This window comes from Patagioenas fasciata, chromosome 34, assembly GCF_037038585.1.
Source record: "Patagioenas fasciata isolate bPatFas1 chromosome 34, bPatFas1.hap1, whole genome shotgun sequence".
NCBI classification, from domain to species: Eukaryota; Metazoa; Chordata; class Aves; order Columbiformes; family Columbidae; genus Patagioenas; species Patagioenas fasciata.
Window position 1 is genome coordinate 2902709 of NC_092553.1, and position 24589 is coordinate 2927297.

General features: G+C 51.2%; 2 protein-coding genes across 2 annotated transcripts; one reads left to right on the forward strand and one right to left on the reverse strand.

Moving 5' to 3' along the window:
* Positions 1-192: 192 nt before the first annotated feature.
* RACK1 (receptor for activated C kinase 1) lies at positions 193-11432 on the reverse strand. Its single transcript, XM_071801001.1, has 8 exons — positions 11216-11432; positions 8955-9126; positions 8240-8387; positions 8032-8127; positions 6220-6330; positions 4886-5026; positions 1517-1627; positions 193-311 (listed from the first exon to the last, which is right to left on the reverse strand). Exons 1-8 carry the CDS (start codon positions 11322-11324, stop codon positions 246-248), a joined length of 954 nt encoding a protein of 317 aa, XP_071657102.1. The 5' UTR covers positions 11325-11432; the 3' UTR covers positions 193-245.
* LOC136114425 (uncharacterized) lies at positions 11346-24419 on the forward strand. Its single transcript, XM_065859781.2, is given in 30 exon segments — positions 11346-11537; positions 12327-12374; positions 12376-12431; positions 12614-12645; positions 12782-12802; positions 12971-12991; positions 13085-13105; positions 13335-13355; positions 14387-14407; positions 14503-14523; positions 14701-14721; positions 16331-16351; positions 16566-16586; positions 16772-16792; positions 16888-16908; positions 16998-17018; positions 17103-17123; positions 18326-18346; positions 18430-18450; positions 18561-18581; positions 18807-18827; positions 19219-19239; positions 19566-19586; positions 19675-19695; positions 19831-19851; positions 20134-20154; positions 21270-21293; positions 21527-21547; positions 21636-21656; positions 23521-24419. Coding segments are annotated over 30 exon segments (1371 nt in total). The 3' UTR covers positions 24036-24419.
* The last annotated feature ends 170 nt before the right edge of the window (positions 24420-24589 follow it).

A 24589-nucleotide genomic window follows, 5' to 3' on the forward strand; every position in this document is an offset into this window, starting at 1 on the left:
TCATTTTTGGTTTTCAAATCCCCGTTTTCTCCCCCAAATCTCATCCCACACCCCCCCCAAGCACTGGGGACAACGGGGTGGGATTTGGGGTGGTTTTGCCTCGTTTTTGGGTGGTTTTGCCTCGTTTTTGGGTGGTTTTGCCTCGTTTTGGAGATTTCGGGGGCGAGGCGAAGGACGCGAGGAGGCGCGAGGTGGCGGCAGCTCCGGTTTTATTGGTTTTGGGTGGAAAAAGGGCGGATTTGGGCTCAGCGGGTGCCGATCGTCACCTGCCACACGCGCACCAGGTTGTCGGTGTAACCGGCGAACAGCGTCTGGGGGGAAACGGGGTTTTGGGGCAAAAAAAGGGGGAATTGGTCAATTGGCCCCTTGGAGGGAGGGGTCAGAGAGGTCAGGGAGAGCGGGGGGGAAACTTGGGGGGAGCTTGGGGGGAATTTGGGGGGGAAATTGGGGGAGAATCGGGGGGAAAATTGGGTGGGAAATTGGGGGGCAATTGAGGGGGAAATGGAGGCAAAATGGGGGGAAATTGGGGAATGTGGGGGGAGAAATGGGGGGGTTTGGGGAGGAGAAATGGGGGGGATTTTGGAGGGAACTAAGGGGGGGCTTGGGGGGGAATTGGGGGGGATTTTGGGGGGAACTAAGGGGGGGCTTGGGGGGGAATTGGGGGGAACTGGGGGGGGATTTTGGGGTGAGGATTTTGGGGGGAGTTTGGGGGAATCTGGAGGGGAATCTGGGGGGGAAATTGGAGACGATTTAGGGGGGAAAATTGGGTGGGAAATTGGGGGGGGAATTGAGGGGGAAATGGGGGGAATTGGGGAATGTGGGGGGAATAGGGGGAGAAATGGGGGGGTTTGGGGAAGAGAAATGGGGATTTTGGGGGGAACTAGGGGGGAGTTTGAGGGGGAATTGGGGGGAACTGGGGGGGGATTTTGGGGTGAGGATTTTGGGGGGAGTTTGGGGGAATCTGGAGGGGAATCTGGGGGGGGAATTGGAGACGATTTAGGGGGGAAAATTGGGGGGGGAATTGAGGGGGAAATGGGGGGAAATTGGGGAATGTGGGGGTATGGGGGGGAGAAATGGGGGGGATTTTGGGGGGAGAAATGGGGGGGATTTTGGGGGGAACTAGGGGGGAGTTTGGGGGGGAATTGGGGGGAACTGGGGGGGGGATTTTGGGGCGAGGATTTTGGGGGGAGTTTGGGGGAATCTGGAGGGGAATCTGGGGGGGGAATTGGAGACGATTTAGGGGGAGTTTGGGGGAATGTGGGGAGGAAATTGGGGGAGAATGGGGGGAGAATTGGGGGGGAAACTTTTTTGGGGGAAAGGGGGGGAATTTGGGGGCGAATGGGGGGAATCAGGGGGGAATCAAATGGGGGGGAAACTTGGGGGGAACTTCAGAGGAATTTGGGGGGAGCTGGAGGGAATTTAAGAGGATTTGGGGGAGCTGGTGGGAATGGGGAGGATGTGGGGGGAATTTGGGGGGATGTGGGGGGAATTTGGGGGTGATTTGGGGGGTCTGTACCTGCCCGTCCGCGGACCAGGCCAGCGAGGTGCACTGGGGCGGTTCGGCTTTGCTGCTGGTGCTGATCACTTCCTGCTTCAGCTCGTCCACGATGATCTTCCCTTCCAGGTCCTGAGGAAATGGGGAGGAAACGGGGGAGGAAACGGGGGAGGAAACGGGAACAGGGAGAAATGTAGAGGAAACAAGAACGGGGAGGAAACGGGAATAAGGAGGAAACGGGAAGGAAACGGGAACAGGGAGGAAAACGAGGAAAACAAGGAGAAAACAGAAACAGGAGGAAACGGGAACGGGGAGGAAAACGAGGAGGAAATCGGAACAGGAGGAAACGCAAATGGGGAGGAAATGGGAATGGGGAGGAAACAGAGAGGAAACGGGAATGGAGAGGAAACAAGAACAGGGAAGAAATAGGAATGGAGAGGAAACAAACGGGAACAGGGAGGATGAAGAGGATGAGGAGGAGAAGGATGAGGAGGAACAAGGTGGAATGGAGAACGTGGAGGAAGAGAGAAGGAATGTGGAGGAGGAGGACGGATGGATGGAGGAAAAGGTGGAAAAATGGAGGTGGAGAAGGTGGAGAAACGGACAAGAAATAGAGGAGAAGATGGTGGAGGGACAGAGAAGGAACGTGGAGGAGAAGGAACGTGAAGGGATGGAGAAGGTGGAGAAGGAACACAAGGGGATGGAGGAGAAGGAGGAACAGGAAGGGATGGAGAAGGAGAAGGAAGAACAGGAGAAGGAGGAACAGGAAGGGATGGAGAAGAAGGAGGAGGAACAGGAGGGGATGGAGGAGGAGGAGGAGGAACACGAGGGGATGGAGAAGGAGGATGGAGAAGGTGGAGGAGGAGGATGGAGAAGGTGGAGGAGGAGGAACAGGAAGGGATGGAGGAGGAACAGGAAGGGATGGAGGAGGAACAGGAAGGGATGGAGAAGGAGGATGGAGAAGGTGGAGAAGGAGGATGGAGAAGGTGGAGGAGGAGGATGGAGAAAGTGGAGGAGGAGGATGGAGAAAGTGGAGGAGGAGGATGGAGAAAGTGGAGGAGGAGGATGGAGAAAGTGGAGGAGGAGGATGGAGAAAGTGGAGGAGGAGGAACAGGAAGGGATGGAGAAGGAGGATGGAGAAGGTGGAGAAGGAGGATGGAGAAGGTGGAGGAGGAGGAACAGGAAGGGATGGAGGAGGAACAGGAAGGGATGGAGGAGGAACAGGAAGGGATGGAGGAGGAGGATGGAGAAGGTGGAGAAGGAGGATGGAGAAGGTGGAGAAGGAGGATGGAGAAGGCGGAGGAGGAACAGGAAGGGATGGAGAAGGTGGAGAAGGAGGATGGAGAAGGTGGAGGAGGAACAGGAAGGGATGGAGAAGGAGGATGGAGAAGGTGGAGGAGGAACAGGAAGGGATGGAGAAGGAGGATGGAGAAGGTGGAGGAGGAACAGGAAGGGATGGAGAAGGAGGATGGAGAAGGTGGAGGAGGAACAGGAAGGGATGGAGAAGGAGGATGGAGAAGGTGGAGGAGGAACAGGAAGGGATGGAGAAGGAGGATGGAGAAGGTGGAGGAGGAGGATGGAGAAGGTGGAGGAGGAGGATGGAGAAGGTGGAGGAGGAACAGGAAGGGATGGAGAAGGAGGATGGAGAAGGTGGAGAAGGAGGATGAGCAGCCCCGAGGTGCCACCAGGAGGTCCCCGAACGCCGGAGCAGCGGCGGGCGGCTCAGAAACAGCCTCTGCGTCTCCGCACAACGCGCTCGGATGGCACCAAACGTTTCATCACGGCCCGGGGGGGACACGGGGACAAACGGCCAGGAACCCCAAAAATGGGACAAACCACCCGGAAAAACCCCAAATCCACAACCTGAGGGTCTCATGACAAACTCCCAAATCTGTGACCTGGGGGGACATTGAGGGGACACTGGGAGGGACACTGGGGGGAATACTGGGGGGACACCAGGGGACACTGGGAAATACTGGGGGACACTGGGCGATACCGGAGGGATACTGGGGGACACTGTGGGGACATTGGGGGATACCGGAGGACGCTGTGGGGACACTGGGGGGACATTGGGGGATACTGGGGGATACCAGAGGACTCTGTGGGGACATTAGGGGATACTGGGGGATACCAGAGGACGCTGTGGGGACACGGGGGGATACTGGGGGATACCAGAGGACGCTGTGGGGACACCGGGGGACACTGTGGGGACATTGGGGGACACTGGGGGATATGGGAGGACACTGTGGGGACACCGGGGGACACTGTGGGGACATTGGGGGACGCTGGGGGATACAGGAGGACACTGTGGGGACACTGGGGGATACTGGGGAGACATTGGGGGACACTGGGGGATACCGGAGGACGCTGTGGGGACACCGGGGGACACTGTGGGGACATTGGGGGACACTGGGGGATACGGGAGGACACTGTGGGGACACTGGGGGATACTGGGGAGACATTGGGGGACACTGGGGGATACCGGAGGACGCTGTGGGGACACTGGGGGATACTGGGGGATACCAGAGGACGCTGTGGGGACACCGGGGGACACTGTGGGGACATTGGGGGACACTGGGGGATACCGGAGGACACTGTGGGGACACTGGGGGATACTGGGGGATACCAGAGGACGCTGTGGGGACACCGGGGGACACTGTGGGGACATTGGGGGACACTGGGGGATACCGGAGGACACTGTGGGGACACTGGGGGATACTGGGGGGACATTGGGGGACACTGGGGGATACTGGAGGATGCTGTGGGGACACTGGGGGGACATTGGGGGATACTGGGGGATACCGGAGGACGCTGTGGGGACATTGGGGGATACTGGGGGCTACTGGAGGGACACTTCGGGGGCACTGGGTGACACCAGGGGATACTGCGGGGACATTGTGGGATACTGCGGGACACTGGGGGATACTGGGGGACACTGTGGGGACACTGGGGAATACTGGGGGATACCAGGGGATACAGGGGACACTGGGGGGACTGTGGAATACTGTAGAGATACTGGGAGGCCACTGGGGAATACTGTAGGGATACTGGGGGGCACTGGGGGACAATGGGGGGACATTGTGGAATACTGTAGGGATACTGGGGGGCACTGGGGGGACACAGGGGGACACTGGGGAATACTGAAGGGATACTGGGAGATACTGGGGGAATACTGGAGGGACACTGAGGGATAATGGAGGACACTGTGGGGCACTGGGGGGACACTGGGGAATACTGGGGGGATACTGGGGATAATGGAGGACACTGTGGGGGCACTGGGGGGATACTGAGGGTTACTGGGGGCCACTGGGGGATACTACAGGCATACTGGAGGGATACTGGGGGCCACTGGGGGGATACTGGGGGGCACTGGGGGGCACTGGACCATACCCAGATCTTGATGCTGGGCCCGGTGGCGGCGCAGAGCCAGTAGCGGTTGGGGCTGAAGCAGAGCGCGTTGATCACGTCCCCGCCGTCCAGCGTGTACAGGTGCTTCCCCTCGTTCAGGTCCCACAGCATGGCCTGCCCGTCCTGGGGACACCCCCGTGTCACCGCCCGGCCCCCGCCACCCCAATCCCACCCTTTGGGCCCCAAATCGCCCTTTTATTGGCCCAAAATCGGCCTCTTTTTGCCCCAAATCGGCGTTTTTTTGACCTCAAATCGGCCTTTTTTGGCTCCAAATCGACCCTTTTTTGCCCCCAAGTGGCTCTTTCTTGGCCCCAAATTGGCCCTTTTTTGCCCCCAAGATGCTCTTTTGCCACCCCAACTTGTCCCTTTTTGGCCCCAAATCAGCCCCTTTCTTGCCCCAAATCAGCCCTTTTTTTCCTCCCCAAATCAGCCCCTTTTTTGCCCCAAATCAGCCCCTTTTTTGGCCCAAATTGGCCCCTTTTTTGGCCCCGAGAGGCTCTTTCTCCACCCCAAATTGTCCCTTTTCTTGCCCCAAATTGCCCCTTTTTTGCCCCAAATCGGCCCTTTTTTGCCCCAAATCGGCCCTTTTTGGGCTGATTTTGGGGGTGAAATGTGAATTTTTGGGGGCTGATTTTTGGGGTGAAACATGAGGTTTTGGGTGCTGATTTTTGGGGTGAAATGTGAGATTTTGGGGGCTGATTCTTGGGGCAAAATGTGGGGTTTGGGGGCTGATTTTGGGGGTGAAATGTGGGGTTTTGGGACTGATTTTGGGGGTGAAATGCGGGGGTTTGGGGCTGATTTTTGGGGTGAAATGCGGGGGTTTGGGGCTGATTTTTGGGGTGAAACATGTGGTTTTGGGGCTGATTTTTAAGGCTGATTTTTGGGCGCAACGTGGGGTTTTGGGGCTGATTTTGGGGGCAAAACGTGGTGTTTGGGGCTGATTATTGGGGTGCAATGCGTGTTTTGGGGGTTGATTTTTGGGGTGAAATGTGAGGTTTTGGGGGGCTGATGTTTGGGGTGAAATGTGGGGTTTTGGGACTGATTTGGGGGTGAAATGTGGGGGTTTGGGGCTGAGTATTGGGGTGAAATATGTGTTTTGGGGGCGAAACGTGGTTTTGGGGCTGAATTTAAGGCTGATTTCTGGGGTGCAACATGTGGCTTTGGGGCTGATTTTTGGGGCGCAACGTGTGGTTTCGGGGCTGAGTTTTGGGGTGAAACACGTGGTTTTAGGACTGATTTTTACGGCTGATTTTTGGGGCGCAACGTGTGGCTTTGGGGCTGATTTTTGGGGCGAAACGTGTGGGTTTTGGGCTGACCTTCCCTCCCGAGGCGCAGAGGGAGCCGTCGGGGGACACGGTGACCGTGTTCAGATACCCGGTGTGCCCGATGTGGTTGGTCTTCAGTTTGCAGTTGGCCAAGTTCCACACCTGGGGGGGGAAAAAGGTGTTAAACGTCATTAATGGACCCTAAATGGTGAGATTTGGGGGAAAAAAGGGGGGTTTAATGTCACTAACAGACCCTAAATGGTGAGATTTGGGGGAAAAAAGGGGGGTTTAATGTCACTAACAGACCCTAAATGGTGAGATTTGGGGGGAAAACGGGGTTAAGCATCATTAATGGACCCTAAATGGTGAGATTTGGGGGAAAAAAAGGGGGGTTTAATGTCACTAACAGACCCTAAATGGTGAGATTTGGGGGGGAAAAAGGGTTTAAGCATCACTAATGGACCCTAAATGGTGAGATTTGGGGGAAAAAAAGGGGGGTTTAATGTCACTAACAGACCCTAAATGGTGAGATTTGGGGGGGAAAAAGGGTTTAAGCATCATTAATGGACCCTAAATGGTGAGATTTGGGGGAAAAAAAGGGGGGTTTAATGTCACTAACAGACCCTAAATGGTGAGATTTGGGGGGAAAACGGGGTTAAGCATCATTAATGGACCCTAAATGGTGAGATTTGGGGGAAAAAAAGGGGGGTTTAATGTCACTAACAGACCCTAAATGGTGAGATTTGGGGGGGAAAAAGGGTTTAAGCATCACTAATGGACCCTAAATGGTGAGATTTGGGAGGGGAAAAGGGGTTAAGTATCATTAATGGACCCTAAATGGTGAGATTTGGGGGAAAAAAGGGGGGTTTAATGTCACTAACAGACCCTAAATGGTGAGATTTGGGGGAAAAAAGGGGGGTTCAATGTCACTAACAGACCCTAAATGGTGAGATTTGGGGGAAAAAAGGGGGGTTTAATGTCACTAACAGACCCTAAATGGTGAGATTTGGGGGGGAAAATGGTGAGATTCGGGGGGAAAAGGGGGTTTTAATGTCACTAACGGACCCTAAATGGTGAGATTTGGGGGGGAAAAAGGGGGTTTTAATGTCACTAACGGACCCTAAATGGTGAGATTTGGGGGGAAAAAAGGGGTTAAGCATCATTAATGGACTCTAAATGGTGAGATTTGGGAGGGAAAAAGGGGTTAAGCATCATTAATGGACCCTAAATGGTGAGATTTGGGGGGAAAAAGGGGGGTTTAATGTCACTAAGGGACCCTAACTGGTGAGATTTGGGGGGGGAAAAGGGGTTAAGCATCATTAATGGACCCTAAATGGTGAGATTTGGGGGGGGAAAAGACACACAGGGACATAAAAAGGGGGTTAAATGCAACTAATTGCCCTAAATCTGGGGATTTGGGGGGAAAAACACACCACGATTTGGCGGGAAAACCACCACAATTTGGCAGGAAAAATCCCACACGATTTGGCGGGAAAACCACCACGATTTGGCGGGAAAACCACCATGATTTGGGGGGGAAAACACCCCACGATTTGGGGGGGAAAACACCCCACAATTTGGGGGGGGGGGGAAAACATGACAAACAATTTGGCGGGAAAAAAACACAACACACAATTTGGCGGGAAAAACCCCCACAATTTGGGGGTGAAAACCCCACAATTTGGGGGTGAAAACCCCACAATTTGGGGGTGAAAAAGGGATTAAACATCACCACCACACCATAAAAAGGGGATTTAAGGGAAAGAAAAGCACATGGGGAGGATAAAAGTGGGTTAAATGTCGCTATCAAACCCTAAATCTTCATATTTTTGGGGGGAAAAAGCACATTTTAATTGATTCCACCTTAACGAGCTTGTCCCAACCGCAGGACACAATGATGGGATTGCTGCTGTTGGGCGAGAACCGCACGCACGACACCCATTCCGAGTGACTTTCATCCTGAAACACACAAAACCATGCTGAGCAAAACACCCAGCGACGCTTCCCAGGCCCAAAACCGCCCGTTTTCTCCTCAAAATCCACCCCGGGGGGGGGTTGTTTCAAGCCCCACCTGCACTGTGTATTTGCAGACGCCCAGGGTGTTCCAGAGCTTGATGGTTTTGTCGCGGGAGCCCGAGACGATTTGGCGGTTGTCGGAGGAAAAGGCCACGCTCAGCACATCCTTGGTGTGGCCAACGAAGCGCCGGGTGGTTGTGCCACTGTAGGGGGGGGAAACGCCAAATTTCGCACCGAAACCGCGCCAAAAAGGGGCAAAAATTCATATATTGGGTGAAAAAACCACGCCGAGCGGGTTATGAAAGCACCGGTTGCGTTTGCCTTCAATACGTTAAAAATGAGGCGACTTGATGCTGTTTGCACAAATCTCAACCATCGTAGCCGTGATTCAGCCCCAAAATGAGCCAAAAATGAGTTTAACCCCCCCGCATTGCGCATCTCTCCCGTCATAATTGCAGGACGTGGTCGTCAGATCCCGGGGGATCGTCAGGTTTTGGCGTCATGTTTAATCATTGGGAGAAAAGGAGGTAATTTGGGGGAATATTCGGTCTTTTCTGCGCTCGGGATGGCGGCGGGATGAAAACCACACGAAAATTATAATTATAACTTCAATTATAATTATTTCCTTGTGCGGTTTAAGCAATTCTGGGGGAAAAAGGCAACGTTTTGAACGGCGTTTCCGCTCGTCCCAGGATGTAAAAATCCATTTATGGATGTACCAAATCGTCTCGGTTTCGCTTTTTGCACCCAAAATCGCGTCGGTGACTCACGTGGTGAGGTCCCAAAGGCGCAAAGTCCCGTCCCAGGAGCCCGAGAGGGCGAATTGCCCGTCCGAGGAGATAACGACGTCGCTAACGAAGTGCGAGTGGCCGCGCAGGGCGCGCTGCGGGATCCCGTAGTTGGTCTCGTCCCGCGTCAGCTTCCACATGATGATGGTTTTGTCTGGGGGGAGATGGGGAATGAACGGGGGTGGTCGCCCCTTCCCCCCCTAATCCTCAAGGAATGGTCTCCCCCAAACACCCCCGTCCCTTACAACGGTCTCCCCCTCAATATCCCAATAGTCTGGTCTGACCCTTATCCCCCCCGACCCAGGTCAATGGTCTCCCCCAAACATCTCCCCCTGCTTCTGATGATCTCCCCCTAAAACCACCTCCCCCTTGAGTCAATGGTCTCCCCCAAAAACCCACTTCACCTTCCAAATGGTTTCCCCCAAATACCCCCTCCATTTACAATGGTCTCCCCCTAAGACCCCCCACATTGGGCTGATGGTCTCCCCCAAATACCCCCTCCATTTACAATGCTCTCCCCCTAAGACCCCCCACATTGGGCTGATGGTCTCCCCCAAATACCCCCTCCATTTACAATGCTCTCCCCCTAAGACCCCCACATTGGGCTGATGGTCTCCCCCAAACACCCCCTCCATTTACAATGCTCTCCCCCTAAGACCCCCCCACATTGGGCTGATGGTCTCCCCCAAACACCCCCTCCATTTACAATGCTCTCCCCCTAAGACCCCCACATTGGGCTGATGGTCTCCCCCAAACACCCCCTCCATTTACAATGCTCTCCCCCTAAGACCCCCCATTGGGCTGATGGTCTTCCCCTAAAACCACCTCCCTCTTGAGCTGATGGTCTCCCCCAAACACCCCCTTCACCTTCCCCATGGTCTCCCCCTGCTCTGGGCTGATGGTCTCCCCGAAACACCCCCTCCATTTACAACGCTCTCCCCCTAGGACCCCTCCCATTGGGCTGATGGTCTCCCCCAAACACCCCCTCCATTCACAATGGTCACAGAATCAATGTCACGGGTTGGAAGTGACCTCGAAATATCATCTATTGTGGAGCAGGAACACCCAGAGGAGGTGGCACAGGAACCAGGTGGGGCTGAATGTCTGCAGAGAAGGAGACTCCACAACCCCCCTGGGCAACCTGGGCCAGGCTCTGCCACCCTCACCGGGAACAAGTTTCTTCTCACATTTAAGCGGAACCATCTGTGCTCCAGTTTGAACCCATTACCCCTTGCCCTATCACTGGTTGTCACCAATGTCTCCATCTCCTGACACTCCCTCTTTCCATATTGATCACCACTAATGTCACCCCTCAGTCTCCTCCGGCTCAATGCCCCAGCTCCTTATTCCTTCCCTCACACGGCAGATGCTCCGCTCCCTTCAGCATCTTCCCCGCTGGTCTCCCATCCAAGTGCTGACCGGGGCCGACCCTGCTTAGCTTCCCACATCACATGAGATGGGGCGTTCTCAGGGTGCTGGGGCTGCATTTTTTATATACATATACATATATATAAGCTCCCCAAGTGTATTCTGACAGTACCTGAACTAAACCCTTTATTCAAGGGCAGAGCAGAGGGGCAGGAGAACCTCTCTGACCCACTGCCCACCCCCTTCTAACCCCCCCAGGTCCCACTGGCTTCCTGGCCGCAAGGGCCCAGTGCTGGCCCATGGTCCCCCAGGTCCCCCCAGGTCCCTTTCCACTGCTCCACCAGCCCCTTCCCAGCTTACACTGGACCCTGGGGCTGTTCTGCCCGGATACAACACCCCACACTTGTTCGGTTCCATTGAATCCTTTGCAGCCTGTGCGGGTCTCTGGGTGGCAGCACAGCCTCCAGTGTCACCCAGTTTGGTGCCACCAGCACAGTCACTCTACTCCCTCATCCAACGCATTGATGAATAGATTGGATAATACTGGTCCCAGTACCGACCCTCGAGGGACTCCACTATGACCAATGGTCTCCCCCAAACACCCCCTTCACCCTCCCCATGGTCTCCCCCTGCCCTGGGCTGATGGTCTTCCCCAGACACCCCCTCCATTTACAATGGTCTCCCCATAAACCTCCCCCATTGGGCTGATGGTCTCCCCCAAACACCCCCTCCATTTACAATGCTCTCCCCCTAAGACCCCCACATTAGGCTGATGGTCTCCCCCTAAAACCACCCCCCTCTCAGGCTGATGGTCTCCCCCAATCAGCCCCCCCCCCCTTCCGATGGTCTCCCCCGCCCCCTCCCCCATCCCTCACCCCGCGAGGCGGAGAGAATCATGTCCGGGAACTGCGGGGTGGTGGCGATCTGGGTCACCCAGCCATTGTGGCCCTTCAGGGTCCCCCGCAGGGTCATCTGCTCCGTCATGGCGGCGGCGATGAAGGGCCGATGGCGGCGGATTCAACGCAGGCCCCGGCCCGGTCCCGTCCGGCCGCCACTACCTTCCGCCAACGCGGGGACAGGAAAAGAAGGAGGCGGCGTCCGGCGGAAGCGGAAGTAGCCTTGCAGCTGTACGGCAGCATGGCGGCGCGCAGTGCAACATGGCTGCGCGCAGGGAGTTGTACGGAAAGGAGTGTAGGGGTGAGTGTTGGTGATGGGGGGAGAATTTGGGGGGCTGGTTGTGGGATGGGGGGGGTCGTGAGGGACAGGGAGGGGCTCTGAGGGACAGGGATTGTTTTGGGGGCTCTGGGGGACAGGGGTACGTGGGGGAAATGGAGAGCCTGGGGAGGGCAACATGGCGGCGGGATGGCGACCTGTGGGGGACAAGGGAAGAATTTGGGGGCCTGTGGGGGCAGAGGCGGATTTGGGGGGCTGGTGGTGGGATGGGGGGGGCTGTGGGGAACAGGATATAAGCAAATAAACCAATTTTAAGCTTTAAAATTCGGGTTTTCCTAAGAAAATCACCCAGAAAACCACCCCAACTCCACAGGCACAACCAGGCCCTCAGGAGCCTGCTAACGAAGATTCGGCCGCTAATGAGCCTTTTGCTAATTAATTTTCACGTCTTAATTCCCCCCCCAGCCCTTCTTAAGGGCTTCAAATGAACACCCACAAGCACCAAAATCCAAGAACCTTCATCTTCTTGGGCCACGTCGCTTTCACTAATTAACACCACGAGTAATTTAGGAGCCGCGGTGTCGATTTCTCCTCGAAATTATGATTATTTTTAATAACTTTTCTTCTATTTTTTCTCTCAGGATCCTATTCGGGCCGTATCTATATCAGGGTCCTGCTCCTCGGCATTTGAACCGGCTAAAATTAGATGGTTGGTTCATTCCTCTCGGCGCAGCTGTCGCCTCCGCCCCCAAATTAATTAAAATAAAGCTACTCCGTGTAACATTTTCCTCATGATCCGCCAAAAATCTGCAGCACGGACCAACCCCCACCTCAAAACGAACGTTTCTGGCGTTGGGAATGCAAAAATAACACATTTAAATCCAATTTGGCATCGTTAACACCCAACCGCCACGCTCGGTGAGGCTTATTTTTAATTACTACAGGGTTAAGGCGGGGGGGGAAGGGTAATTTGGGTTTATTCCTGGGGTTTTAGTGTGAAAAACACACCGGAAAATTCAATTATAGTGACTTTTTGTCCGATTTAAACGATTTAAGAGGAAAAATGAGGCGTTTTTAACTGTTTCTTCTCATCCCAACAGCTCCAAGAAGCTCCCGGTGACGATGGAGTCGGGTACGTATCAATATATTTATTAATGCCACACCCAAATAACCCAATTTTGCCCCATTTGAGGGCGTTTACTCTGTCTTTTGCTATTTTTTTTAACCTGTATTTAATGTTTTTACCTTTATTTTGTCTTTTTCTGAAGGGAAAAGGAGCGCGGATCACGGTAGGTGATTTTATCCCCTTTTCCCCTCAAAATAAATCTCATTATTCTACATCTCCCAGCAGCCAATAAAGAGACATAAATACACATTATAAGCCAATTCCTATAGCGCAAATTAAGAAAAACCCACCAAAATTCTCATTTAGGGCTGAATTTTCTGTTTCTTTGTAGAGCAACGAGACGCAAAAATCAGTAAGTTCCTTTTATTTGCTGTTTTTCCCCCTTTTTCTCTGGTCAAAACTTGGGGGTAAAGCCTTGAATTCATCTTCATTTTGTTGTTTTAAGGGAAATTAACGGAAGAATTTGGTGAGTTATTCACTTTCCTTAATCCTCCCGAAATTTCCATTTGTTGATGTCTTGTATGTATTTATTTTCTATTTACTCTCATGCATTTATTCATATTTTATATCAATTTATTACTTGATTTTTAATGCATTTATTATTGTGGTTTATATTAATATATTTTTCTCTTTATTATTGATTTTTCAACCACCAAATACACACGTTCTTCTCTACATATTTTTATTCCCTTTAGAAGAAAGCGACACCGAACATGGTGAGTGTGGCTTTGGGGTCTCCCCCAAACACCCCCCCATTCACAGTGGTCTCCCCTAGGACCCCCCCCATTGGGCTGATGGTCTCCCCCAAACACCCCCCCCATTCACAGTGGTCTCCCCTAGGACCCCCCCCATTCACAATGGTCTCCCCTAGGACCCCCCCATTCACAATGGTCTTCCCCAAACACCCCCTTCATTCACAATGGTCTCCCCTAGGACCCCCGCATTGGGTCAATGGTCTCCCCCAAACACCCCCCATTCACAATGGTCTCCCCTAGGACCCCCCCATTCACAATGGTCTCCCCTAGGACCCCCCCATTGGGTCAATGGTCTCCCCCAAACACCCCCCCCATTCACAGTGGTCTCCCCTAGGACCCCTCCCATTCACAATGGTCTCCCCTAGGACCCCCCCATTCACAATGGTCTTCCCCAAACACCCCCCCCATTCACAATGTTCTCCCCTAGGACCCCCCCATTGGGCTGATGGTCTCCCCCAAACACCCCCCCATTCACAATGGTCTCCCCTAGGACCCCCGCATTGGGCTGATGATCTCCCCCAAACACCCCCTCCATTTACAATGGTCTTCCCCAAACACCCCCCCCATTCACAATGGTCTCCCCTAGAACCCCCCCATTGGGTCAATGGTCTCCCTGAGGACTCCCCCCATTCACAATGGTCTCCCCTAGGACCCCCCCATTCACAATGGTCTTCCCCAAACACCCCCCCCATTCACAATGTTCTCCCCTAGGACCCCCCCCATTGGGCTGATGGTCTCCCCCAAACACCCCCCCCATTTACAATGGTCTCCCCCTACGTTTAATTTTTAACATCTTACTTTTTTAATCCGTCCACACCATCTTGTGCAATTAAAACGTGATTTTACCCCGGGTTGTCCATTCGATTTAAACCCAATATTAATTTATTTGCTCTGATTTAAGGCAAATCACGGCAGAACCGGGTAAGAAATTTTATTTCCATCAGATTTGCTTTGCGTTCATTGATTATTTTTCCTTTTTAATCCATTTTCAGGCGAATGCGACGCAAAAATCAGTAAGTGCGATTCCTCTTGGTCGGGGGCTGCAGCCGCGATATTTTCACATTTAATCATCATTTTTCTGCCTTTTTTCCCTTCCTTTTTTACCCAGAGGAACGCGACAGAAAAATTAGTAAGTGTTACTTTCTCCTTGTATTTTGGGGGTTAAAAACCACCCTATTTGGGGGTGGAGGAACCTTTGTCAGTGAAAAATGGCAAATTAGAACATAATTTTCCCCAAGTTTCTGCATTTCCTGCAGAGAAATGCCACCCAAATTAACAGAAATGTTAATTATTTTCCTCTTTGCAGCCAAACTCGCAGCAGAAATCCGTGAGTGTTTGTCTGTGCTAAGCAGGGTCGGCCCCGGTCAGTGCTTGGATGGGAGACCAGGGAGCCAATGGGACCTGGGGGGGTTAGAAGGGGGGGTCAGTGGGTCTGAGGGGTTCTCCTGCCCCTCTGCTCTGCCCTTGGATAAAGGGTTTAGTTCACATACTATTAGGTTATATTTGGAGAACGCATATATATAAATATATATATATAGTATATACAGCCCCAGCACCCTGAGAACGCCCCATCTCATGTGATGTGGGAAGCTAAGCAGGGTCGGCCCCGGTCAGCGCTTGGATGGGAGACCAGCTGGGAAGGAGGGTGCTCAATGGGTCAGAGAGGTTTTCCTGCCCCTCTACTCTGTCGCTGAATAACAGGGCAGGATACTTGGGGAACACATATACACATACATGCATATACATATATATATGTAGCCACAGCACCCTGAGAACGCCCCATCTCACCTGATCTGGGAAGCTAAGCAGGGTGGGGCCCGGTCAGTGCTTGCATGGGAGACCATGAAGGCCAATTGGACCTGGGGGGGTTAGAAGGGGGTGGGCAGTGGGTCAGAGAGGTTCTGCCCCTCTGCCCTTGATTAATGGGTTTAGTTGAGGTACTATCAGGATACACTTGGGGAACTTACATATCTATATATATATATATATATATATATGTATATATATGTATGTATGTATAAAGTATATGCAGCCACACCCCCCCTGAGAACAGCCCCGCTCATGTGATCTGGGAAGCTAAGCAGGGTCGGCCCCGGTCAGCACTTGGATGGGAGACCATGAAGGCCAATGGGACCTGGGGTGGGTTAGAAGGGGGTGGTCAGTAGGTCAGAGAGGTTCCCCTGCCCCTCTGCTCTGCCCTTGAATAAAGAGCTTAATTATGATACTATCAGGATACACTTGGGGAACTTATATATGTGTGTGTATATATATATGTATGTAATATATGCAGCCACACCCCGATGAGAATGCCCCATCTCATCTGATCTGGGAAGCTAAGCAGGGTCGGCCCCTGTCAGCACTTGGATGGGAGACCAGCTGGGAACAGAGAGGTTCTGCTGCCCCTCTGCTCTGCCCTTGAATAAAGGGTTTAGTTCAGATACTATCAGGATAGACTTGGGGAACTCATATATATGTGTGTATATATATATATATGTATATATGCACATAATACATGCAGCACAGCACCCTGAGAACGCCCCATGTTATCTGCTCTGGGAAGCTAAGCAGGGTCGGCCCCGGTCAGTGCTTGGATGGGAGACCAGCTGGGAACAGCGGGTGCTGTGGGCTGAGCCAGCACTGGGCCCTTGTGGCCAGGAAGCCAATGGGACCTGGGGGGGTTAGAAGGTTCCAGAAGGCCAGGGAGCTGTTGGGAGAGTCCAGCGCGGCCACGGGGATGCTGGAGGGAGTGGAGCATCTCCCGTGTGAGGGAGGGAATGGAGAGCTGGGCTCTGGAGCCTGAGGGGCGACGTTAATTCTGGGGTTCTGTAAAGTCCCTTGACACAAAAAACCAGGTTCAGGCTTCAAAACCTTTCCCTGGGGTCAATTTTAGTCACTTTAATGGGTTTAATTAATTCTTTTCCTCTCTTATTTCCCAGGTAGACTCACTGCGCTGCTTGGTAAGTTGGATTTTTATACAGAACCTCCCGTTTTAATTCCATTTCTGTGTCATTTTATGGAGGTTCTTGCCCAGGCCTCACTAGGCCTCATGCGTTTGGCTTTGGAGTTTTGGCGTCGAAACCACAAAAAGACCAATTCCCAATTTAAAAAAAACCAACCAAAATAACCCCCAAAATGCTGGATTTAATACTTTTTTCTCTCTTTTTTATTCAGGGGAGCGAGATGTGAAGCTTCGTAAGTGACCTTTTCCTCCTGAGGCCTAAAACTGGGGGGTAAAGGCTGAACCATCCCCCCCCAAAACCCCATTTTTCCTGCATTTCCTGCACTCTTCTCATTCCATAAATTTAACAAGAAAATTATTTACACGGAGAGAAGGGTACAAATAAATTTAACCAAATCTTGTATTTCTCTCTCTTCAGGGAAGCTCACGGGGGAACTCGGTAAATCATTTTATTCCCTATATTATGAGGGGGAAAAGAGTGGCCGGGGGTGCTGAAAACTGACTGTTTTTTGTTGTTTTAATGGCTTTTTTTAGCAAAATGTGATGCGACCATCAGTAAGTGACATTTTTCCCTCCCCCACCTTGGGACGGTTCGAGTCACGTTCCAAAAATTAACGGGAATTCGTGTTATTTTCTGGTTTAAGGGATATTTACACTGGAGATTGGTGAGTCCATTTCCTTAATTTTTGTGGGGTTTATTATTTTTTTAATTATTATATTGATTTTTTTTTCTTTCCTTTTTTCTTTAGGGCAGCAGAACACAAAAATCGGTAGGTTTCTGTTTTCCCGCTGAAATTTCTGGTTGAATTTCTTGGGGGGGGAAATCGCCTCAAAAATCACCATGTAGTCACAGAACCCCAGAATTAACGTCACCCCTCAGTCTTCTCCGGCTCAATGCCCCAGCTCCTTATTCCTTCCCTCACACGGCAGATGCTCCGCTCCCTTCAGCATCTCCATGGTTGGTCTCCCATCCAAGCGCTGACCGGGGCCGACCCTGCTTAGCTTCCCACATCACATGAGATGGGGCGTTCTCAGGGTGCTGTGGCTGCATATATTATATATATATATATATGTATATATGAGTTCCCCAAGTATAACCTGATAGTATCTTAACTAAGCTCTTTATTCAATGGCAGAGCAGAGGGGCAGAACCTCTCTGACCTACTGACCACCCCTTTCTAACCCCCCCAGGTCCCATTGGCCATCATGGTCTCCCATCCAAGTGCTGACCGGGGCCGACCCTGCTTAGCTTCCCAGATCACATGAGCTGGGCTGTACTCAGGGGGGTGTGGCTGCATATATTCTATACATATATATATAAGTTCCTCAAGTCTATCCTGATAGTATCTGCACTAAACCCTTTATTCAAGTGCAGGAGAACCTCTCTGACCCACTGACCACCCCTTCTAACCCACCCCAGGTCCCATTGGCCTTCATGGTCTCCCATCCAAGCGCTGATCAGGGCTGACCCTGCTTAGCTTCCCAGATCACATGAGCTCTCAGGGTGCTGTGGCTGCATATATTATATATATATGAGTTCCACAAGTATATTCTGATAGCATCTGAACTAAACCCTTTGTTTAAGGGCAGAGCAGAGGGGCGGGAGAACCTCTCTGACCCACTGCCCACCCCCTTCTAACCCCCCCAGGTCCCATTGGCTTCCTGGCCACAAGGGCCCAGTGCTGGCTCATGGTCCCCCAGGTCCCCCCAGGTCCCTTTCCACTGCTCCACCAGCCCCTTCCCAGCTTACACTGGACCCTGGGGCTGTTCTGCCCGGATACAACACCCCACACTTGTTCTATTGCATTGAATTCTCCTCTACAGCCCGTGCAGGTCGCTCCATCACTTTCCTAGGGATGGAGATTAGGCCGACCAGTCTATAGTTACCCATATAGTTACCTCTATTACCCATCTACCTACAGGAAAACCTAAAAACCCCCATTCAAATTAACCCTTTAATTCTATTTTTCAGGCGAACTCACCGCGGACGTCGGTGAGTGATTATTCCCCATTAATTCCGATTTATAGATGGGAACGATAAGCCCGGAATCATCATTTATTCCCCTTAATTCTTAGGCGAGTGCAACCGGAAACTCCGTAAGCGCCCTTTTTAACCGCTGAGATTTCAACATTTATTGTGGCATCGGAACAAATAAAAAGCAACACCACAAAACCCCTGTTTTCCGCTTTATCTCCTCAATTTCAAGGCCGACACGCGGCAGAACTCGGTGAGAAATTTCCCTATTTTGCTCAAAATTGACGTATTTTGGTGCTTTTTTCCGTGTATCCCAAATCTTTGAGGGCCCCGTTTAATCAACTTTTGCTGTGTGAAACGGGGATATTTTCAATAAATCCTCCCCAAAATACAATTTCCACGTAGAAAACCAGCTCTAAATTCAACTTGTACAACTCAATTATGCGCTAATTAATTGTTAATTTCTTCTTATTTACAGCGGAACGGGACGAGAAAATCCGTAAGTTCCCCCCACACACCTTCCCTGTTTTCTCTATTTATAAATGAGCAACGTGAACCTGGAAATACCCATGAGGGGGGAAATAAATAGAATTAACCATAAAATCAGAAATAAACCAATTAAACCTCCTATTTCCCCTTAAATTTTTGCTGATTCGGCGTTTTCCTCCCACCCTCAAAACCCCAATTTGCGTCCCTTTTGGGTCTTTGGGGGCGCCCGAGCGCGTTTTCCACCCCTAAACTTTAATTTAACCAAGACTATTTTAAGTATTAAATGCTTTAATAAATAAAATAAAACCATTTAAAAAGCCTGATGATAATTAAAATATGAATTACGCAAAGGCAAAAGTGGTTTCTTGTCATTTATCCCATTTCTTTTGGGTTTATTTTAGGGGAAAACGAAGCGGAAATAAGTAAGTTATAATGTCATATAATATATATTCATATATATTCATATATATTCATTATCTATTCATATCATTTCAATTTCTTTTAAATTTTAAATGCTCACCACAATCTTTCGAATTCCAATAGAATACAAATGGGTTTTCTCTGCTTAAATTCCCTTTGAATCCATTTAAAGAAATGGGGGGAAAAAGGTGAATTTAGGGTTCGAATTGAGGGCTGTTGTTTCTATATTGTAAATCTATAGATATCAATTATAGAATATGTCGAATTTTGCTGTTAAAAAGCTCTTTTTCAATCTAAAATGCCTCTTTAATGTGATTTTTAATTCAAGGCTGCCTGACCGAGCTGCTCGGTATGTGAATAATTCAACATTCAGAACATGAAATCTGAGGGAAAAAGGTCCCGGATTGGTAAAAACATCAATTTTGTCCTTTTTGCAGGCGACCGAGATTTGGAAATTCGTGAGTTTATTCCCCCCCCCCCAAAAAAAAGGGAGAAATTCCCATATTTTGACTATTTTTTTATTGCAAAAAATCTAAATTTGGAGGCAAAGATATTGGATTAATTCATTTTTCTCTATTTTCCTTGATTTTTAGGCAACCAGGATGGTGTCATTAGTGAGTGTGGGGGTTGATGTGCTGGGGGTGCTTTTGCTGCTACTGGCTTGGCTTAAAAATCCCTAAATTAACTTAATTAGGTACAAAATAATCCAATTAAGAGGCGTGAGAGCATCAGGTTTGGCTTAAAGATGTCGATTAATTGAATTAAGTAAAAAATAAGTAGAATTAAGGTAAAATAAATGGAATTAAGTATAAATAAATGGCATTAAGAGGCGTGCAAGTGTCCGCCCTATTAGAGAAAAACCCTAATTAAATAAATGCTGTTATTTCCTTTTTCAGGGAAGTTGCGGGAGGAGCTCGGTGAGTCGGTTTTATTCCTTTTATTACCTGAATTTGGGGGTTTTTGGGTGCTTTGGTAACGGCTGCTGTTACAAGACACAGAACGGTGAACTTATATATGTATATGTATGATATATATGCAGCCACAGCACCCTGAGAACGCCCCATCTCTTCTGATCTGGGAAGCTAAGCAGGGTCGGCCCCGGTCAGCACTTGGATGGGAGACCAGTGGGGTCCAGAGGGGTTCTCCTGCCCCTCTGCTCTGGTCTTGAATAAAGGGTTTAGTTCAGATACTATAAAGATACACTTAGGAAACTTAGATGTACATATATGTATACATATATATAAAATACATGCAGCCACACCCCCCTGAGAACGCCCCATCTCATCTGATCTGGGAAGCTAAGCAGGGTCAGGCCCGGTCAGCACTTGGATGGGAGACCAGCTGGGTCAGAGAGGTTCTCCTGCCCCTCTGCTCTGGTCTTGAATAAAGGGTTTAGTTCAGATACTATCAGGATAGACTTCAGGAACTCATATATATGTGTATATATATGTATATATGCACATAGTATACGCAGCCACACCCCTCTGAGAACGCCCCATCTCATGCGATCTGGGAAGCTAAGCAGGGTCGGGCCCGGTCAGCGCTTGGATGGGAGACCATGAAGGCCAATGGGACCTGGGGTGGGTTAAAGGGGGGGTCAGTGGGTCAGAGAGGTTCTCCTGCCCCTCTGCTGTGCTCTTGAATAAAGGGTTTAGTTCAGATACTATCAGGATATACTTGCGGAACTCATATATATACATGTATATAATATATGTAGCCACACCCCCCTGAGAACGCCCCAGCTCATCTGATCTGGGAAGCTAAGCAGGGTCGGCCCCGGTCAGCACTTGGATGGGAGACCAGCTGGGTCAGATTGGTTCTCCTGCCCCTCTGCTCTGCCCTGGGGAGGCCACACCTGGATCATTGTGTCCAGTTCTGGATCTTTCCAGGTCCCTTCCAGTCTCTGGGATTCTGTATTTTGTTGGGTTTTTCCTCACAATTGGGGTTGTTGTGTTCTCTATAATTTCAGATGATGCAGGTGACATTTAAAAATGAAATTATAACAATTTATGTCTTATTTTCTTTTCTTTAGCGGAATTAAAGTATCGAGAAGCTGGTAAGTGAATGTTTTTCCTTCCTATTAAAAATAAAATTAGAATATTCAGGGTAATTCGTAATTAAACATTTTATAATATACTCAAATCCCAAATTACCCAAACGACGCCCCCTAATTATGTAAAAACCCCCAATTTGACCAATTCCACCTTTTTTTGGACGAAACTCCTTTTCCGCTTTGAAAACCCTCATTAAAATGCCTTTTAAATTGGTCTTAATTGATGATTTCCGCAGGGAAACGCGTGGATGAGCACAGTGAGTGAGTTTTTCACCCTTTTACTTCGCCTTTTGGAACCTGAATTCAGATCATTGCTAATCATTCGTTTTATATCGCGCGATTTAGGGCAAGAGGAAGAAAAAATGGGTGAGTCATCCAGTAATTTCCCCCTTTTCTCGTCCTTTTTCACCCTATTTTTCCCCTTTTTTCCCCCCTATTTTTTACAATTTTATTATTTCACCCTAATTTGTGCAATTTTAGTTTTCCGCCCCCTTTTCCCACCATTTAATTTTTTACCCTATTTTTTCACCCTTTAATTTTTCCACCATTTAATTTTCCCCCTTATTTTTTCACTATTTCCCTTTTCCGCCCCGTGTTTTCCCTCCATTTCCCTTTTCAACCCCATGTTTTCCCACCGTTTCCCCTTTCCTCCCCGTTTTCCCTCACTATTTCCCTTTTCCAAACCATTTCTTCACTATTTCCCTTTTCTGCCCCGTTTTCCCACTGTTTCCCTTTTCCTCCCCGTTTTCCTCTCACTATTTCCCTTTTCCTCCCTGTTTTCCCGCCATTTCCCTTTTCCACCCCATTTCTTCACTATTTCCCTTTCTGCCCCGTTTTCCCGCCCTTTCCACCCCATGTTTTCCCACTGTTTCCCCTTTCCGCCCCGTGTTTTCCCGCCTCTTCCGCCCCGTGTTTTCCCGCCGTTTCCTTTCTCTGCCCCCTTTTCCCGCCATTTCCCTTTCCCACCCCATTTCTTCACTATTTCCCTTTTCCGCCCCGTTTTCCCGCCATTTCCCTTTTCCGCCCCGTTTTCCCGCCATTTCCCCTTCCCGCCCTGTTTCCCCGCCGTTTCCTTTCTCTGCCCCCTTTTCCCGCCATTTCCCTTTCCCACCCCATTTCTTCACTATTTCCCTTTTCCGCCCCGTTTTCCCGCCATTTCCCTTTTCTGCCCCGTTTTCCCGCCATTTCCCCTTCCCGCCCCGTTTTCCCGCCGTTTCCTTTCTCTGCCCCCTTTTCCCGCCATTTCCCTTTCCCACCCCATTTCTTCACTATTTCCCTTTTCCGCCCCGTTTTCCCGCCATTTCCCTTTTCCGCCCCGTTTTCCCGCCATTTCCCCTTCCCGCCCTGTTTCCCCGCCGTTTCCTTTCTCTGCCCCCTTTTCCCGCCATTTCCCTTTCCCACCCCATTTCTTCACTATTTCCCTTTTCCGCCCCGTTTTCCCGCCATTTCCCTTTTCCGCCCCGTTTTCCCGCCATTTCCCCTTCCCGCCCTGTTTTCCCGCCGTTTCCTTTCTCTGCCCCCTTTTCCCGCCATTTCCCTTTTCCGCCCCGTTTTCCTGGCATTTCCCTTTTCTGCCCTGTTTTCCCGCCTCTTCCGCCCCATTTTCCCACTGTTTCCTTTCTCTGCCCCGTTTTCCCACCATTTCCCTTTTCCGCCCCGTTTTCCCACCATTTCCCTTTTCCGCCCCGTTTTCCCGCCATTTCCCCTTCCCGCCCTGTTTTCCCGCCATTTCCCCTTCCCGCCCTGTTTTCCCGCCGTTTCCTTTCTCTGCCCCCTTTTCCTGCCATTTCCCTTTCCCACCCCATTTCTTCACTATTTCCCTTTCCCACCCCATTTCTTCACTATTTCCCTTTTCCGCCCCGTTTTCCCGCCGTTTCCTTTCTCTGCCCCCTTTTCCCGCCATTTCCCTTTTCCGCCCCGTTTTCCTGGCATTTCCCTTTTCTGCCCTGTTTTCCCGCCTCTTCCGCCCCATTTTCGCACTGTTTCCTTTCTCTGCCCCGTTTTCCCACCATTTCCCTTTTCCGTCCCGTTTTCCCGCCATTTCCCTTTTCCACGCCCTTTTTCCCGCCTCTTCCGCCCCATTTTCCCGCCGTTTCCTTTCTCTGCCCCCTTTTCTCACCATTTCCCTTTCCCACCCCATTTCTTCACTATTTCCCTCTTCCGCCCCGTTTTCCCGCCATTTCCCTCTTCCGCCCCGTTTTCCCGCCCTTCCCGCCCCCTTTCCCCGCAGCCGACGTGACCCTGGACGCCGGCACCGCCCACCCGCGCCTCCTGCTGTCCCGCGACCTGCGCTCGGCGCGCTGGGAGTTCGGCCCCCACGCGCCCCCCGACGGCCCCGAGCGCTTCGACGCCGACCCCTGCGTCCTGGGCCACCAAAGCTTCGCCTCGGGCCGCCACGCCTGGACCGTCGACCTGAGCCGCGCGCAGTTCTGCGCCGTGGGCGTCACCAAGGAGTCGCGGCCGCGCAAGGGACCCGGCGCCTTCACCCCCGAGGGCGGCGTCTGGGCCGTGCAGCGATGGGGCTTCAAAAACAGGGCCCTGAGCGACCCCCCCGTCCTCCTGGACCTGCCGCGGGTGCCCAAAAAGATCCGGGTTTGCCTCGATTACGAGCGGGGGGAAGTGGCGTTTTTCGACGCCGAGAACCAGGCGCCCGTCTTCAGGTTCCCGCCCGCGGCGTTCGCCGGAGAGCGGCTCCGGCCGTGGTTTTGGGTGGAGTTCGGGTCCATCTCGTTGGTTCGGCCTTGAGCGACGGAGCCGCCGCGTTCTGTGGGGATTCCAACAATTTTGGTGGTTTGGGGCAGCGGGACGGAAAACGGAACCATGTGGAGCCGCATCGAACCGCATCGAACCACGTCAAACCGTATCGAACCACATTGAACCACATCGAACCGCATCGAACCACGTCAAACCGTATCGAACCACATTGAACCACATCGAACCACGTCAAACCGTATCGAACCACATTGAACCGTATCGAACCGCATCGAACCACGTCAAACCGTATCGAACCACATTGAACCACATCGAACCACGTCAAACCGTATCGAACCACATTGAACCGTATCGAACCGCATCGAACCACGTCAAACCGTATCGAACCACATTGAACCGTATCGAACCGCATCGAACCACAACGTCTTCCAGTTGGGGTTGACACGGAAACTTCAACTGTTTGAGTCAGTTTTAGAGTAGAGAGGGGGGAAATGAGCATTTTGGGTGGGCAACCGTTGAGCTTCTTGGGCAACCATTGAAGGACCTTCTTGGCCAACCATTGAAGGACCTTCTTGTGGAACCATTGA

Excerpts from the sequence above, each read along its gene's own strand:
- RACK1 (XM_071801001.1), bottom strand. The coding sequence starts at position 11,324 with ATGACGGAGCAGATGACCCTGCGGGGGACCCTGAAGGGCCACAATGGC. Across the intron at positions 8,128-8,239 it reads TCTGCAAATACACAGTGCAG|GATGAAAGTCACTCGGAATG; the intron begins GTGGGGCTTGAA and ends TGTGTGTTTCAG. Across the intron at positions 5,027-6,219 it reads TCTGCGCCTCGGGAGGGAAG|GACGGGCAGGCCATGCTGTG; the intron begins GTCAGCCCAAAA and ends GGGTGTCCCCAG.